Here is a 19,181-nt window from a genome sequence, read left to right as displayed (position 1 = left end):
GTTTGGTCCAAAATAATCCATCGTTATATCCGAATAGCGGCGTTTTGTTCGTGCGTTCCAGACACTATCCGAAATAGTAAAGAAGTGTCACGCGCAATTCGTGACAATAAAATTCTAAGTATTCCATTACCGTACTTCGAAGCATGTCAACCGCTGTTTAAAATCAATTTTTACGACATTTTTCTCGTAGAAAAGCGATAATATTCCGACAGGGAATCTCCTTTTCGGCAAACAGAGGAAAAAATCCCAAAGGCGGGGGAAGGTCGGGGTCACGCGCATAAGCTAGTGTCCCTTGATCGGCCACTTGAGAAAGGCGATAATGTGTTTCAGCCTGGGGCTGGAATGACGACATTCTGTTTTTTCCCGGGCTCTGAGCGCCTATGGACGACGTGGGAAGTGTCACGTTAGAGCAGAGATCCTTAGTAAATGATAGAGATGGAAAAGAAGTTCAACAAATGGTCAGACAGGCCACTTCCTGTAAAGGAATCTCTCAGGTTTTGACCTGCCATTTGAGTTCTGTTATACTCACAGACACCATTCAAACAGTTTTAGAAAATTTAGGGTGTTTTCTATCCATATGTAATAAGTATATGCATATTCTAGTTACTGGGTAGGAGTGGTAACCAGATTAAATCGGGTATGTTTTTTATCCAGCCGTGTCAATGCTGCCCCCTAGCCCTAACAGGTTAAACATGTATGGCAATTTAGCCAGCTAGCTTGCACTTGCTAGCTAATTTGTCCTATTTAGCTAGCCTGCTGTTGCTAGCTAATTTGTCCTGGGGTATAAAAATTGAGTTGTTATTTTACTTGAAATGCACAAGGTCCTCTACTCCGACAATTAATCCACACACAAAACGGTCAACCAAATCGTTTCTAGTCATCTCTCCTCCTTCCAGGCCTTTTCTTCTCTTGACTTTATACTGCGATTGGCAACTTTCATAAATTAGGTGCATTACCGCCACTGACCTCCTTCGTCTTCCAGTCACCCACGTGGGTATAACCAATGAGGAGATGGCATGTGGGTACCTGCTTCTATAAACCAATGAGGAGATGGGAGAGGCAGGAATTGCAACGCCATCTGCGTCAGTAATAGAACTGACTTCTATTTTATCCCTTGGCAACGCAGTTGTTTGTTGGCACGCGCGAGCAGTGTGGGTGCATTTCTACATTTATTTTGCAACGCACGCGACGCGAGCGGTGTAGTCAGCCTGTCAGACCATGAGAACCAAGATTCTCTGGTTTGATGAAACCAAGCATCACGTCTGGGGGGAACCTGGCATCATCCCTACGGTGTTGCATGTTGGTGGCAGCGTCATTCTGTGAGGATGTTTTCCAGCGACAGGGACTGGGAGACTAGTCAGGATTGAGGGAAAGATAAACGGAGCAAAGTACCCAGAGATCCTTGATGAAAACCTTCTCCAGAGTGCTCAGGACCTCAGACTGGGCAATGGTTCACCTTCCAACAAGACAACGACCCTAAGTACACAGCCAAGACAACGCAGGAGTGGCTTCGGGACAATTCTTTGAATGTCCTGGAGTGGCCCAGCCAGAGCCCGGACTTGAACCCGATCAAACATGTCTGGAGAGAGCTGAAAATAGCTCTGCAGGGTAGGTCTCTATCCAACCTAACAGATCTTGAAACTCCCCAAAAACAGATGTGCCAAGCTTGTAGCGTCATACCCAAGAAGACTCGAGGCTATTAACACTGCCAAAGATGATTCAACCAAGAAATGGGTAAAGGGTCTGACTACTTATTTAACCTGTCTGGGAACCCACCCTAGTCAACAGCCAGTGGAATCGCGTCGCGCGAAATACAAATACCTCATAAATGCTATAACTTCAATTTCTCAAACATATGACTATTTTACACCATTTTATAGATACACCTCTCCTGAATCGAACCACGTTGTCCGATTTTAAAAAGGCTTTACAGCAAAAACAAAACATTAGATTATGTTAGGAGAGTACCTAGCCAAAAATAATCACGCTGCCATTTTCAAAGCAACTAGCATGCATCACAAATACCCAAAACACAGCTAAATGCAGCACTAACCTTTGACAATCTTCATCAGATGACACTCCTAGGACATCATGTTACACAATACATGCATTTTTTGTTCGATAAAGTTCATATTTATATATAAAAACAGCATTTTACATCGGCGTGTGACGTTCAGGAAATATTTTCCCTCAAATGCTTCCGGTGAATCAGCGCTACAATTTACAAAATTACTATTCGAAAACATTGTTAAAATGTAATATTGTCATTCAAAGAATTATAGATTAACATCTCGTGAATGCAACCGCATTGCCAGATTTAAAAATAACTTTACTGGGAAATCACACTTTGCAATAAACGAGGTCCTATGCTCAGAAAAATAGGCTAGGCGATACAGGTTAGCGCCATCTTGGAACCATCTAAAATCAAATATACTATTGTAAATATTCCCTTACGTTTGATTAACTTCATCAGAAGGCACTTCCAGGGATCCCAGGTCCACAACAAATGTAGTTTTGTTCGAAAAAGTTAATAATTTATGTCCCAATAGCTCCTTCTTGTTAGCGCGTTCCGAAGGCTACTCATAATGTACAAGGCGCACGGGACTTGTGCAAAAAATATATATTTACGTTCGTTCAAACATGTCAAACGTTGTATAATATAAATCTTTAGGGCCTTTTTCAATCAGAGCTTCAATAATATTCAAGGCGGACGATTGCATTGTCTTACTAAACGTTTCGGAATGAAAGGCTACCCATGGGCGCCCTCCCAGTAGTAATGGCCCTCCCTCTATGACCAACTTTCCAAGCCTCTTTCGGTCAGTTTCTACCGGAGAAGACTCAAACCACTTTGTAAAGACTGTTGACATCTAGTGGACGCCTTAGGAAGTGCTAAATGAATCCTAACTCACGGTGTGTTTCATAGGCAAAGGCTTGAAGGTGATTCCACAAATCAGATTTCCACTTCCTGCATGGAATCTTCTCAGGTTTTGGCCTGCCATATGAGTTCTGTTATACTCAAAGACACCATTCAAACAGTTTTAGAAACTTTAAAGTGTTTTCTATCCAAATCTACTAATTATATGCATATTCTAGTTACTGGGCAGGAGTAGTAACCAGATTAAATCGGGTACGTTTTTTTATCTAGCCGTGCAAATACTGCCCCCTAGCCCCAACAGGTTAAATGTGATTTTTCAGTGTTTTTGTTGTATAAATTTGCTAATTGATATTCGGTAGACTCACTTTTTTACAGAGGGTGCCCCATGTAAAATGGCTGACACCTTTCCAACGTTGCTTGAGCACAATTTCTTTCTACTGGCCTCGAGCAAACAAAAACAAAAATCTTCTATGCAGTTGAAGGCAACTGCTACATTTTAGGAATGGTCACGATTATTCGATATCCAAACATACGTTAGTGTTCTATTACTTGGGAGAGTATAAACAATTATTCATGTGACATTGCTATATAGCCTACAAGGATGCAGCATTACATTTTACGTTTTCAATACAACTGTTTTATGACATGTTTGTGAATGCGCCAGATTAAAGAAAAGACTCACTGGTAGCCTACATGTGTATCTTATTGTCAATGCCGGTCAATCAAAGCAGCGCTACAGTCAGAGACTCCATGTGTAGCAAGTGAAATGGGACATTTTTTTAATCAATGCAAAATGTAATTAAAGTTACAGAATTAAGTGAGGAATAGGCTAGTGTTTCATATGAATGGAGTTGTTATAGACATTGGACGAGTAGTGCAACAAAATATCCTCAATTAGCCTTGCTACTTTAGCTGGCTAGCTAGCTAGCATCTTTATAGCAGTTTGATGCAGTCATGACAGCCACTACCAGATGGTATGATAGACAGAACCTATGGCAGCAACAAGTTTGTCTACAAGTTTGTCATGAGTCGGTTTACTTTCTCTCTCCCTCCATGCCACAGGTATAGACAATCACACACGCCGGCCCCTGCTCCTCTCTCGCCCCTCCCCCACATTCTGCTGAAATAAGCAGAGCGCAGCGCACCGGCTCTCTAAAGCAGTGCGAGCAAGTCTCTATTTGAAGTATCTCTCCAAAAAATGTCCCTTTAAAACATGTATTCCGACTATCCAGAAAAAAATATTGTGACGTTATTCGAATACCGAAATCATTTCAAATGCCCGTCCCTATTAATTAGAACCCAGCATATGTCAACTCGTGTTGTAATGCAGTTCTTACGGCGTCTCTATCGAATTCCTACATATTGTGTCGGCGATCACCACTGTCGTTCTCATGTCCCCCTCTCCCTTCCATTTGATTCTCAGTGCTCTCAAGTTACTGTGGTCTTTCTGCTAATGACCTCATCTCCCCCCTCTCTTCCTCCCCCTAATCAGTTCCCCCCCGCCATGGCCTTCAGTCTCTTGGTAAAGTTGCCTCTGCGCGGCGCATGCCACCCCCTGCCAGCCTGCCCAGTCTGAAGGCAGAGAACAAAGGCAACGATCCCAACGTCTCGCTCGTTCCCAAAGACGGCACAGGATGGGCAAGCAAGCAGGAACCAGCAGACCCAAAGAGGTGAGGAGGCCCCCCTGACATGCTACCCATGAGGCGCTCTATAGATTTAAATATACTAAGTCCTTGTCAGTGTTCGCTCTGTATACCTGATCTTTACTATGTTATCTGCAGTAAAAAAGAAAAAATAAGAATTGACTACTGCATCTTCTAATAGTGATTTGAATGCACAGATGCTATCTTATCTCAAGAAATGGCAGGAATAATGCTGTGGAACATCGCTAATAGGCCCCATACTAGCTCGGTAATTGGCGCAATTGTCTGTCTGACTGACTGGCGCGTCTGACACTTATCCATCTGGTGTTTCTCTCCTTTTCTCCTCTTTTCCTCTCTCTCCATCTCTCAGTACCGATGTATTGTCAGCACCGCAGCTGGAGTCGCAGCAGCCTGTGGTTTCACAGACGCCTGCACCGACCCGCCCGAGAACCCCGCCAGCTCCAGAGGTACACACCAATTCGATGCCAATGTAAACTGAAACACAAAATGGTTCCATACTGCCAATGGTGCTTAATGTTGTGCTGTTTTGTGTGTCTCTCAGGTTCCACCTCCGGTTCCGGCCACGGTTTCAGCCCAGGCCGCAGGGGCAAGGTCCTGGGCTCAGGCCAGTGTTACACATGGAGCACAAGGAGATGGTGAGTATCATACTTTACATCTGTCTGTCACTTCCCTCTCCTATGGTACTTTGCAGCAGACTTGACTGCCTCATCAATGGCCTAATTAACTCACATTTGGATATTTGACGTTGAGTAACCCCTCCTCTCTCTCGCACCACACAGGTGGAAAGGGATCAAACCAACGGTCGCCATTCTCTCGCGAGGAATTTCCCACCCTGCAGGCGGCTGGCGACCAGGACAAAGCTGGCAGGGAACAGGGCACTGCAGATCAGTTGTATGGGCCCGGACCAAGCCTCCGCCCCCCGAGTGAGTAACGCCAAATCTCCTCTCTGTATTGCTTATTGTAGACCACACGTACAGTGAAGAGGGTTGCCGACAGAACAGAAGAACCAGCGGTCAGAGCAAGGGCTTATTTTAACAACGACTATGATTTCAAAATTCCGGTACCTGTCCTAAAATTCCCAGATTTTCCAGAAATTCCAGTTGTAGGATTGCCAGTTGGAGGATTACCTCCCTGCTTATTCACACCTGATACTGAGAATCCTCCAACTGGGAGGAGAAAAAAAGGAATTCTGGGAACATTTTGTTAGTGATGCACCGATATGACATGTTTGGCCGATACCGATATCCAATATTTTCCTTGCCAAAAAAAACCTGATATCGATAACCGATATTTGAAATTTTAGTGGCCTTTTAACTATTTAACTGTACTAGAATGCTTAACATACACACACATGGACGCAACGGTCTAAGGCACTGCATTTCAGTGCAAGAGGCGTCACTACAGTCCCTGGTTCGAATCCAGTCTGTATCACATCCGGCTGTGATTGGGAGTCCCATAGGTTGGCGCACAATTGGCCGTCATTGTAAATAAGAATTTGTTCTTAACTGACTTGCCTAGTTAAATAAAGGTTACACACACACACACACACCACACTGACCAAAAAGTTATTTTGTTAGCATTTACGTATGTCCCCATTACCAGTAAAGTATAATCAAAACCTATTTCTGTGTTTTGTTGTTCATTTGTTCAGTCATTTCATCAGAATAAAAGTATGTACCGTAAATTCCGGACTATAAGCCGCAACTTTTTTCCCAGCTTTGAACCTCGCGGCTTAAACAATGACGTGGCTAATATATGGATTTTTCCCGCTTTCAATTTTTTTTCTAAAAAAACAAACACATTCTGTGACGTGCTCAGTTTTTTGGCGGCATGAAGCTTTCATTAGACCAATGAAATTGCCGAACGGGTTAAGGTCAAACAACTTTTTTGTTTACTGTTTAGATTAAATCGAGCGCTCTCAAACTTCCCATCATTTTGATTACGGTAGTCATTTTGTCACCCTCATCATGGCAAAGACACAGAGAAATGCATATGATGCAGCTTTCAAGTTGAAGGCGATTGATCTGGCTGTTGGAAAAGGAAATGGAGCTGCTGCACGGGAGCTTGGTCTTAATGAGTCGATGATAAGACGTTGGAAACAGCAGCGTGAGGAATTGACTCAGTGCAAAAAGACAACTAAAGCTTACTGCTAATTTTGTATTTTTTGTTACAAGCCGTGTTTCGTTAAAGCCTATTTATTTTTGTTACAAGCCGTGTTTCGTTAAAGCCTATTTATTTTTGTTACAAGCCGTGTTTCGTTAAAGCCTGTGTAAAGTTCATTTGTTTCAATGTACCGGTAGGCACCTGCGGCTTAGACGTGCGGCTTATTTATGTTCAAAATAATATATCTTTTTAAATTCAGTGGGTGCGGCTTATATTCAGGTGCGCTTAATAGTCCGGAAATTACGGTAATTGAGAGTGATGCAAATGAATACAAATAGTAGAATTTTGCCATAATTGAATAGATCATGCTAAACAAGGTTGGAATGTTATATAAAATCAACAAAAGACTATTTGTTAATTTGACAAAAATCTGTTGCAATCACTAAGCTTATGGATTGTGGATCAATGACATGGGGTATCAGTCTACTCAGTGACACCCAGAGAACATTAGCGTCGTAGCTCTTATTGCAGTACTCTGAAACTGTGAATTGAGCCACATTTGTCAACCTATGTGTATTGAACACTATTCCCGAGGCCCAAAATACTGCGTGTATGTTTTGGAGTATGATAACTAAGGAGGACGTTGGGAAAAAATACTTGGGTATTGAGTCATCTGTTACCCCATTTCATTGATCCCCAATCCTTAGGTAAAGATGTACAGTGCAATATGAATGTCAATACACACAATAGGCTGATGGGGGGGATTTCACACTGTCACAGTCCTGCTATAAGAGCTACAACGTTAATATTTGCATGAACTCTTCACAGTTGTGTTCTGTGGGTGTCACCGAGTAGACTGAGCCCATTTCATTGCTTCACATTTCAACCCTGTTTGACATGATCTAGTCTAAATATGGCATGATTTCACCAATTGTAACCTTCTGCATCACTTTCGAAGAGGTACTTTTATTTTGGAGGCAAACTGCAAATTCCACTATTATGCCAAATCCTTATTATGGCTAGCTTCACAACCCGGTCGGTCGAGCCTCAATAGCCAGATGAAGCTAGCTGGATGCTTATAACGTTAGCTTTGGGCAACATGGTTAAGTAGCTGGCTAGCTATTTATTTTCATGAATTTAAGTTCAGTTTCAATAGGCGAACAACAAGTGGCTACCTAGCTAATACTTACACACAAGGATTCCTAAGTCATTGCTAAGAATAATGAAAATGACTGCAGTTTCTACTGGTCATTGTTTTCAGGCTGGTTGTATTGGTGCTAGCTATGTACCAAGCTAAAGCTAACACCCCAGAAGTAGCGGTCGAACAAATAATGCTTTATTACCAACGCGGTATTGTAAACACATCGTTCGTGGCCGGTGTTCGCTTGTTTGCAGACATTTTTGTACAGCAAATAGCGCACTTGGTAGTGTGTACCCGTGCTCAACCAGTCAGCAAAAGCCAACATCACCCACAACAGACAACGGTTGATTGTCAAGGGTAATGAATTCCATTATCTTGGCGTTAACCTGTCTGAGCCAGTGGGACGCTTGCGTCCCACCCTAATCAACAGCCAGTGGAATCGCGTCGCGCTAAATGCAAAACCTCAATAAATGCTATAACTTCAATTTCTCAAACATATGACTATTTTGCACCGTTTTATAGATACACCTCTCCTGAATCGAACCACGTTGTCCGATTTCAAAAAGGCTTTACAGCAAAAGCAAAACATTAGATTATGTCAGCAGAGTACCCAGCCAGAAATAATCACACAGCCATTTTCAAAGCAACTAGCATGCATCACAAATACCCAAAACACAGCTAAATGCAGCACTAAATGCAGCACTAACCTTTGACAACCTTCATCAGACACTCCTAGGACATCATGTTACACAACACATGCATTTTTTGTTCGATAAAGTTCATATTTATATATAAAAACAGCATTTTACATCGGCGCATGACGTTCAGAAAATCTTTTCCCTCAAATGCTTCCGATGATCAGCGCTACAATTTACAAAATTACTATTCGAAAACATTTTTTAAAATGTAATATTGTCATTCAAAGACTTATAGATTAACATGTCTTGAATGCCATCTCTTTGCCAGATTTAAAAATAACTTTACTGGGAAATCACACTTTGCAATAAACGACGTGGTATGCCCAGAAGAAAAGTCTAGGCTATACATGTTGGATCCAACTTGGAACGATCAACCATCAAAAATACTATTGTAAATAATACCTTACCTTTGATTATCTTTATCAGAAGGCACTTCTAGGAATCCCAGGTCCATAACAAATGTAGTTTTGTTCAAAAAAGTTAATAATTTATGTCCCAATAGTGTTAGCGCGCTCCGAATGCTAGTGAAAATGTACCGGGTGCGTCTGACTTGTCATCAGGAATGAGCAAAAAAAATATTTAAGTTCGTTCAAACATGTCAAACGTTGTATGACATAAATCTTTAGGGGCTTTTTCAACCAGGGCTTCAATAATATTCCATTGGGACGGTTGCATTGTCTTTCAAAACGTTTCGAAAAGGGAGATTACCCATGGGCGCCGACGTCACAATGGTAATGGCCCATCCCCTGTGACCAAGGTAAACATCCTCTCTTTCAGTCAATTTTGATGGTAGGAGGCTCAAACCACTTTGTAAAGACTGGGGACATCTAGTGGAAGCCATAGGAAGTGCTAAATTAATCGCAAGCCCCTGTGTGTTTCAATGGCAAATGTTTGAAGTGATATCCACACATCAGATTTCAGTTTCCTGTCAGGATTTGTCTCAGGGTTTTGACTGCCATATGAGTTCTGTTATACTCACAGACACCATTCAAACAGTTTTAGAAACTTTAGGGTGTTTTCTAATTATATGCATATTCTAGTTACTGGGCAGGAGTAGTAACCAGATTAAATCGGGTACGTTTTTTTATCCGGCTGTGCAAATACTGCCCCCTAGCCCTAACAGGTTAATGGATTTCGCCTTTGAGTTGTCTCGCTGAAATTTTCTTACTCTTTCAAATGACTGCTTGACTTGTTGACTGCTCGATCCACACAGCAGACATTGTGGGCTAGGTTAGGAATGCTGTGTTGCACGTGTAGCGCAAAATTTTACGTGGCGTCATTATACGCCATGTACCTACGTTATATAGGTATGCACATCAGCTTTGACATCGGTTTTGCACATTGGCGTTAAACTAGACATCGGGCTTATACCGATGTTGGCATTTTTAGCTAATATCGGCCGATTACGATATGTTCACTAATATATCGTGCATCCCTAATTTTTATAACTAGGACATCAGCTATGGCATGATTCTATTGCATGTGTAGTATTCATTTCTGAATACAAACACTGGTATAAGTGGCTCCTATTCCCATCCATTTTTACCTATTTTCCTCGTTTTCCCTTTCTCTCCCCAGACATGACGAGCTGGCGGGACGGTGGGGGCCGTGCCCTGGCGCCCACCGGAGAGGGGGTCGCAGAGGGTGGCCCGGGCGGGGTGCTGGCGTTGGAGGGGGCGGCCGGTGGTGGCCAGGCAGGCCCCCCTCCTCTCCAGCAGCAGCAAAACCCCCAATCCCATGGGCTGCCTAGGAATCCCCCCGCTGGCAGCCCTGGCCTGCCCCAGCCCCCCATGGGCCCTGGGTTCCCCCAGTACAGAGGGATTATGCCTCCATTTGTAAGTCTACTCCTGAGCTGTGTTTGAATACTCATACTAACCATACTATTTGTGATGTAAATTGAGTATATGGAATGCTGATTGGTCATAGTATGGATATAGTTAGTATGTGAAAAGTTCCCGGATGTCATACTATATTTGTATACAAGCAGTGGACACTATTTCCGTGCTTTTAGGGCCCATAATGCAGTTCTTCATAAAATGGGCATGGCTTCATAACGTTTTCGGGTTTTGAAGAAAATTGCGGAAAATATGCAGCCGTGAGTAAAATGGTCAGTGTGAGGTGTTCTATCATTGTGTCTTGAAGTAGTTAGCAAGTTAGCCAGTTAGCTTGGGTGCTTGACTGCCGTTGTGAGTTAAGAACGCTCGGATCAACGCTACTCCTCGGCCGAAATCGTAAAATGTCTAGTTAGTAGGTTGTTAGCAAAATAAATGACTAAGAGGTTGCATAGCTACAGCTTCAACTTCCAGTAGAGGGGCGAAGCGCTGGTATGCTCTCAACTGAAAAGATACCGTTTGTTTACAGTATACTAAAATGAACTAATAGTATGTAGTGTATATACTTTTTAAGTATGTAGTATTTAGTTTATGTATTATTATTTTTGTTAACCTTTTTAATTAGGATAGTCAGTTAACCTCTATGGGCTAGGTGGGACGCTAGCGTCCCCCCCGTGGTGCACTCCATCAACAGCAGGTGCATTTCAAGAGCGGCAAATTTGAATCCAAATAAATGTCAAAATTCAAATTTTTCAAACATACAACTATTTTACACCCTTTGAAAGATAAACATCTCCTTAATCTAACCACGTTTTACGATTTCAAAAAGGTTTTACGGCGAAAGCATACATTTAGAGTATGTTAGGACAGTACATTTACAAGAGTTGTGTGTAATGTTTTGTCAATTCAAAGACAGGGTCACCAAAACCATAAAACCAGCTAAAATGATGCACTAACCTTTTACAATCTCCATCAGATGACACTCCTAGGACATTATGTTAGACAATGCATGCATTTTTAGTTCTATCAAGTTCATATTTATATCCAAAAACAGCGTTTTACTATGGCATTGATGTTGAGGAAATCGTTTCCCGCCAATAACCGGCAGTCAAGTCAGTACCACAAATTAAATAATTAAAATTAGAAAACATTGGTAAAATATTATATTGTCATTTAAAGAATTATAGATTTACATCTCTTGAACGCAATCAACTTGCCAGATTTAAAAAAAACCTTACTGGGAAATCACACTTTGCAATAATCTGAGCACTGCGCCCAGAAAAATACGCGTTGCGATACAGACTAGACGTCATGTTGGGGAGATCTAAAATCGAAAATACTATGTAAATAATCCATTACCTTTGATTCTCTTCATCAGATGTCACTTCCAGGTATCACAGGTCCATAACGAATGTAGTTTTGTTCAAAAAAGCTCATCATTTATGTCCAAAAATCTCCGTCTTGTTAGCACATGATCTAAGCCAGCCGGACTTCTCGTCATGAACGAGGGGAAAAAATATATTTACGTTCGTTCAAACATGTCAAACGTTGTATAGCATAAATCATTAGGGCCTTTTTTAACCAGAACATGAATAATATTCAAGGTGGACGAATGCATACTCTTTTAAAACGTATTGGAACGAGGGTACCCAACATGAACTCGCGCCAGGTGTCTAATGGGCCATCATCGTTCCATGGCTCTTGTTCGGTCAGATCTCCCTCCAGAAGACTCAAAACACTTTGTAAAGGCTGGTGACATCTAGTGGAAGCAATAGGAAGTGCCAAAATATTCCTCAGCCCCTGTGTTTTTCAATGGGATAGGTTTAAAGGTAATACAACACATCAGGTATCCACTTCCTGTCAGAAAATGTCTCAGGGTTTTGCCTGCCAAATGAGTTCTGTTATACTCACAGACACCATTCAAACAGTTTTAGAAACTTTAGAGTGTTTTCTATCCATATATAATAAGTATATGCATATTCTAGTTACTGGGTAGGATTAGTAACCAGATTAAATCGAGTACATTTTTTTTATCCACCCGTGCAAATACTGCCCCCTAGCCCTAACAGGTTAAGAACAAATTCTTATTTTCAATGACAGCCTACACCGGCCAAACCGGACGACGCGGTGCCAATTTTACGCTCCTATGCGACTTCCAATCACGACCGATTGTGATACAGCTTGGATTCGATCCAGGGTGTTTGTAGTGACACATCTAGCACTGAGATGCAGTTCCTTAGACCGCTGCGCCACTCCCCCGATTGTATACAGTATGTTAGTGTGGGTATTCGAACGCAGCTCTGGTATAATCTCTGTATGTGTGCTCACAGGGGCTCTATCTATTATAGCTACAGCGCATTCGGAAAGTATTCAGACCCCTTGACTTTTTCCACATTTTGTTACATTACAGCCTTATTCTAAAATAGATTCAATTGTTTTTTTTGTACACACAATACCCCATAATGACAAAGCAGTTTAGAATTGTTTGTAAATGTATAAATACATTAAAAAAATATCAGTTACATAAGTATTCAGACCCTTCACTTAGTACTTTATTGAAGCATCTTTGTCATTGATTACAGCCTCGAGTCTTCTTGGGTATGACACTACAAGCTTGGCACACCTGTATTTGGGGAGTTTCTCCCATTCCTCTCTGCAGATCCTCTCAAACTCTGTCAGGTTGGATGGGTTGGACAGCTACTTTCAGGTCTCTCCAGAAATTTTAGATCGGATTCAAGTCTGTGCTCTGGCTTGGTCACTCAAGGACTTTGAGACTTGTTGTCTTGGTTGTGTGCTTAGGGTCGCTGTCCTGTTGGAAGGTGAACCTTGGCCCCAGTCTGAGGTCCTGAGCGCTCTGGAGCAGGTTTTAATCTGTGATCTCTCTGTACTTTGCTCACTTCATCTTTCCCTCGATCCTGACTAGTCTCCCAGTCCCTGCCGCTGAAAAACATTCTCACAGCGTAATGCTGCCACCAACATGCTTCACCATAAGGATGGTGCCTGGTTTACTTCAGACGTGACGCTTGGCATTCAGGCCAAAGAGATCCATCTTGGTTTCATCAGACTTGTTTCTCATGGTCTGAGAGTCCTTTAGGTGCCTTTTGGCAATCTCCAAGTTGGTTGTCATGTGCCTCTTACTGAGGAGTGGCTTTCGTCTGGCCAATCTACCATAAAGGCCTGATTGGTGGAGTGCTGCAGAGATGGTTGTTCTTCTGGAAGGTTCTCCCATCTCCACAGAGGAACTCTGGAGCTCTGTCAGAGTGACTATTGGGTTCTTGGTCACCTCCCTGACCAAGGCCCTTAACCCCCTATTGCTCAGTTTTGCCGGGAACACAGCTCTAGGGAGAGTCTTGGCGGCTCCAAACTACGACTTCCATTTAAGAATGGAGGCCACAGTGTTCTTGGGGACCTTCAATGCTGCAGAAATGTATTGGTACCTTTCCCCAGATCTGTGCCTCGACATGATCCTGTCTCGGCGCTCTACATTCAATTCCTTTGACCTCATGGCTTTGGCTCTGACATGCACTGTCAACTATATAGACAGGTGTGTGCCTTTCCAAATCATGTCCAATCAATTGATTTTACCACAGGTGGACTCCAATCAAGTTGTAGAAACATCTCAAAGATGATCAATGGAAACAGGATGCACCTGAGCTCAACTGAGTCTCATAGCGAAGGGTCTCCATACTTATGTAAATAAAGTATTTCTGTTTTTTAATTGTAATGCATTTGCCCAAATTTCTAACAACCTGTTTTCGCTTTGTCATTGTGGGGTATTGTGTCTAGATTGAGGAAATGTTTTTATTTCATCCATTTTAGAGGAAGGCTGTAACGTGACTTTTTCAAAATTTTGTTAAGGCGTCTGAATGCTTTCCGAATGCACTGTATGTTTCCATCCATTTGGCGAATATTTTCAAGGGGATAGACAAACGGTGGCACAGAAACTGTGTTAGAACATCTCACTGTTAGAGGTGTGCGCACAGATTGGCTCTCACCCTGTTACCCACCAGTCTAGCATTAGTGTACTGTCAATCTCTGCTTTTGTGCATCTCAGGGTCTCTAAATGTCTTCTACCCTCTCTCTTTCTGTGTGTCTCTCTCTCTCAGATGTACCCTCCCTTCCTGCCCTTCCCGCCTCCCTACGGCCCCCAGGGGCCCTACAGGTACCCCTCCTGGTGAGGCCCCTCCCAGGTTTCGCCAGCAGGGTCAGGACGGCCGCGGGCGTCCCCAGGGCGGTCCCCGTGGTGGGGGAGGAGAGATGGTGAAGCGACCCTCCATTCTGAAGCAGGATGACCTGAAGGAGCTAGATGAACTGGACCACCAGGACGGAGACGAGGGCTGGGCAGGTGAGAGAGAGGAGACGTCAGGACTCATGAACACTTGGAATTATTGGTAGAGTATACTGCTCAGAAAGCAGTGGCAAGTGTAAAAAGTCATCACATTAAGAGTAGAGACCTGTACACTGTTAAATTGATATGAGAACCTTAAACAACGTGGGACAATTGACTGGATAGCCTGAAAGTATTACAAGGAAGCCACCTTCATTATTTTAGAATCCGAGCGACATTCACTCTCTATCATATCAATTGTATGATGCTGATATGGTGGGAGTTTGCTAATACATGGAGAAACACAGCGGGTATCACATTTGACTGCATCATCTCATCTCATGGGTCCAGTAGTGCTTTGTGTGGGGGAGGGGAGACATCAGGTTTATCCAAGTGGGGGAGGGAGAGATGAGAAGCATGCATTGTTTCAAGTCTCCCTCATAGCGTGTGTGACTGTGTATAATGGTCGAGGATGGCAACGGTGCAAATGCGTTCCACATGTCCATTGTGCTTCCCCTCTGAACCGTTGAGTCTGTCAAACAGGGGCACACGAGGAGATCGACTACTCGGCCAAGTTGAAGTTCAGCGATGATGAAGGAGAGGAAGATGAGGAGAGGAACGATAGACCCGAGAGGAGTGAAAGAAGCGAGAGCAAGAACGGCTCACGGTATGTCCCACAGTATCTGCCCAACATAACAGATTGACATGGTGTGGAAAATACAGTTTAAACGTTTAAAACTATTTGTGCTGTGCTAGCAATCCTCCTTTCTGCCAAGAAGACCCATACGCTCACATAAATTGTTTCTGAATTAATAAATGACGGAGCTAGAATGTAATGAATTCTTGAAATGGTTGTTGAATGTGGGATTGCTTTTGACGTGACAAACGTGTCGTCTCTTCTTTCCTTCCCCAGGGAGATGCAAAGGTCTCAGGAAGGTCCCCCTCAGGTGGTCCAGCGCTCCCGAGTCTCTGACAGCGGAGTGGACAGGGACACCCGCCGCACCCCTCCCTCCAATGCCGACCACGACGGCCCCCCACCCCCCTCCAGCAAGCCAGGATGGGCCGAGGAGGGGGGCAAGTGCGGCTGGGGGAGCCAAGGTGCCCATGCCACCTACCAGGTACGACCCTCGGCAAGGGCTAGTCTAGTGGACTTTCAAAGGCATCTCAGGGCTAGTGCAAGTGAACAGTGACCATTTTATAGTAAAAAGCAGGATTGCTTTGAGGACATGGATATTAGCGTATTTAGCGTAGTAGGTAACTAGATGCATCTGGCTAACTGTAACCTGTGGCTGCCTGTACACTACAGGGGCGTAGGCCTGGACTGGGTGGGTCCCGGGAGCAGCCCTCCCCCCCACCAGGGCCTCTCCTCCACCAGGGACAGGGGCCTTACTCCTACTACCGACAGGTATCTGCCTACCTGGGGAGAGAGAGGGCCTCGTGTGTGTGTGTGTGTGTGTGTGTTATATATATATATATATATATATATATATATGCGAGAGTGTGTGTACAAAACATTAGGAACACCTGCTCTTTCCATGACCAACTAGGTGAATGCAGGTGAAAGCGATGATCCCTTATTGATGTCACTTGTTAAATCCACTTCAATCAGTGAGTGCGTTCAGAAAGTATTCAGACCCCTGACTTTTTCCACATTTTGGTATGTTACAGCGTTATTCTAAAATGTATTAAATTGTTTTTTCCCCTCATCAATCTACACACAATACCCCATGAAGACAATGCAACATTTTTGCAAATGTATTTAAAAAAAAAACTGAAATGACATTTACATAATTATTCAGACCCTTACTAAGTATTTTGTTGAAACATCTTTGGCAGAGATTACAGCCTTGAGTCTTCTTGGGTATGACGCTACAAGCTTGGCACACCTGTATTTGGGGAGTTTCTCCCATTCTCTGCAGATCCTCTCAAGCTCTGTCAGGTTGGATGGATAGCGTCGCTGCACAGCTATTTTCAGGTCTCTCCAGAGATGTTCGATTGGTTTCAAGTCCGGGCTCTGGCTGGACCACTCAAGGACATTCAGAGACGTGTCCCGAAGCCACTCCTGCATTGTCTTGGCTGTGTGCTTAGGGTCATTGTCTTGTTGGAAGGTGAACACAGTCTGAGGTCCTGAGCGCTCTGGAGCTGGTTTTCATCAAGGATCTCGCTGTACTTTGCTCCGTTCATCTTTCCCTTGATCCTGACTAGTCTCCCAGTCCCTGCCTCTGAAAAACATCCCCACAGCAGGATGCTTCCACCACCACCATGCTTCACCGTAGGGTTGGTGCCTGGTTTTCCCCGGATGTGACGCTTGGCATTCAGGCCAAAGAGTTCTGTCTTAGTTAATTCAGACCAGAGAATCTTGTTTCTCATGGTCTGAGAGTCCTTTAGGTGTCTTTTGGCAAACTCCAAATAGGCTGTCATGTGCCTTTAACTGAGTAGTGGTTTCCGTCTGGCCACTCTACCATAAAGGCCTGATTAGTGTAGTGTTGCAGAGATGTTTGTCCTTCTGGAAGGTTCTCCCAACTCTATAGAGGAGCTCTGTCAGAGTGACCATCGGGATCTTGGTCACCTCCCTGTGGAAGCCTTAGGAAGTGCAATATGACCCCACAGACACTGTATATTAGAGGCAATCCCTTGAAAAACTACAAACCTCAGATTTCCCCTGCTCAGTTTGGCCAGGCGGCCAGCTGTAGGAAGAGTCTTGGTGGTTCCAAACTTCTTCCATTTAAGAATGATGGAGGCCACTGTGTTCTTGGGGACCTTCAATGCTGCAGAATTGTTTTGGTACCCTTCCCCAGATCTGTGCCTCGACACAATCATGTCTCGGAGCTCTGCGTATAATGCCTTCGACCTCATGGCTTGGTTTTTGCTCTGACATGCACCGTCAAATGTGGGACCTTTTTTATATAGACAGGTGTGTGCCTTTCCAAATGATGTCCAGCCAATAGAATTTACCACATGTGGACTCCAATCAAGTTGTAGAAGCCTCTCAAGGATGATCAACGGAAACAGGATGCACCTGAGCTCAATTTCGAGTCTCATAGCAAAGGGAATACTAATGTAAATATCTGTATCTGTTTTTTTTTATCTTCAATACGTCAGCAAAAAATTCTAAAATCCTGTTTTCGCTTTGTCATTGTGGGTTATTGTATGTAGATTGAGGACAACAATTTATTTAATCTATTTTAGAATAAGGCTGTAATGTAACAAAATGTGGACAAAGTCAAGGGGTCTGAATACTTTCTGAATGCGCTGTAGATGGAGAGGAGACTTGTTAATTAAAGGATTTTTAAGCCTTGAGACCATCGTGTATGAGACATGGATTGTGTGTGTGCGCCATTCAGAGAGTAAATGGGCAAGACAAAAGATTTAAGTGCCTTTGAACAGGGTATGGTAGTAGATGCCAGGTGCACCGATTTTGTGTCAAGAGCTGAAACGCTGCTGTGTGTGTATCAAGAATAGTCCACCACCCAAAGGACATCCAGACAACTTGACACAACTGTTTGAATCATTGGAGTCAACATGGGCGAGCATCCCTGTGGAACGCTTTCAACACCTTGTAGAGTCCATGCCCAGACTAATTGAGTGTTCTGAGGGTAAAAGGGGGTACAACGCAATATTAGGTGATGTTTTTAATGTTTTGTGCACCGTGTGTAGCCGGACAGCATTTTCACACACTTTTTTGCAGATCAGTTATTTGAGTTATTCATACCATCCTAGGAAAGTTTTTTTTTCTCATATTGCAGCAGAGTTTGTTGTCATGTGTGTCCTCATTCAATCTCTCCTTACCCAGGACCGCAACTCCCCTAATCAGTCCAGCCCGGTGGTAGCCCCTGAAACTGTCTCTGCCTCCCTGGCCCCCGGGAAGGCCGCCCCCTCCTCACAGCTCCAACAGCAGCAGGCTACTTCCCCCGTCCCCGGAGGCCCCACCCCTCCACCTCAGACGACTGGCCTGCTGGCCCCGCCCCCCGGCGAAGATGAAGAGGAGACATGGCGCCAGCGCAGGAAGCAGTCCTCCTCGGAGATCTCGGCCGCTGTTGAACGCGCCCGCCGGCGCCGCGAGGAGGAGGAGCGAAGGATGGAGGAAGAGCGGCGTGCGGCCTGCGCTGAGAAGCTGAAGAGGCTGGATGAGAAGGCCCAGCAAGGTGGTGGTGGGAGCAGCGGAGGCTCCAAGCCCCCCAGTCTGGACGGCAACTCCACCACGGCCGGAAGCCCCAGCCCTTCCCTGTCGGCCTCAGCCTCCTCCCCCAACATCAGCCAGCCCCCGTCCCCCTGCGTGGACCTTGAGGAGCCCCCCCTGGCTGCCCAGGCTGTTACCAGGGACCTAGTGCCAGGGCCCAGTCCCACCGACAGACAGAGGGCCAATAGCAATAGCAGCTATGACTCCAATGCTGGTGAGTTTTGACAAGAGCTATGACGGTCATAAAATTGTCAGCAGGTGATTGTCATACAAATAACTGCAGGTTGCAAGGTAATTTACCATGAATTAACATAAAAATGTTTAGCATCTCCTGGCTTCCATGCACAGCCTACAAGCCAGT

At 44.1% G+C, this 19,181-nt stretch overlaps 1 protein-coding gene across 1 annotated transcript in view; it reads left to right on the top strand.

Moving 5' to 3' along the window:
* Window positions 1-19,181, top strand: part of LOC106570147 (protein PRRC2A-like) — a 46,386-nt gene that overhangs the window by 9,004 nt on the left and 18,201 nt on the right. Inside the window, 11 exon segments of the mRNA XM_045694624.1 lie at window positions 4,368-4,545; window positions 4,889-4,985; window positions 5,081-5,174; window positions 5,319-5,462; window positions 10,060-10,316; window positions 14,420-14,478; window positions 14,480-14,658; window positions 15,184-15,307; window positions 15,554-15,758; window positions 15,947-16,045; window positions 18,434-19,034. Of these exon segments, the coding sequence (XP_045550580.1) occupies window positions 4,368-4,545; window positions 4,889-4,985; window positions 5,081-5,174; window positions 5,319-5,462; window positions 10,060-10,316; window positions 14,420-14,478; window positions 14,480-14,658; window positions 15,184-15,307; window positions 15,554-15,758; window positions 15,947-16,045; window positions 18,434-19,034 (2,037 nt within the window).

This window comes from Salmo salar, chromosome ssa14 (genome assembly GCF_905237065.1).
Source record: "Salmo salar chromosome ssa14, Ssal_v3.1, whole genome shotgun sequence".
Classification (NCBI taxonomy): domain Eukaryota; kingdom Metazoa; phylum Chordata; class Actinopteri; order Salmoniformes; family Salmonidae; genus Salmo; species Salmo salar.
Note: the sequence above shows the minus strand (reverse complement) of the source record. Positions and strands in the feature narration are given on the sequence as shown.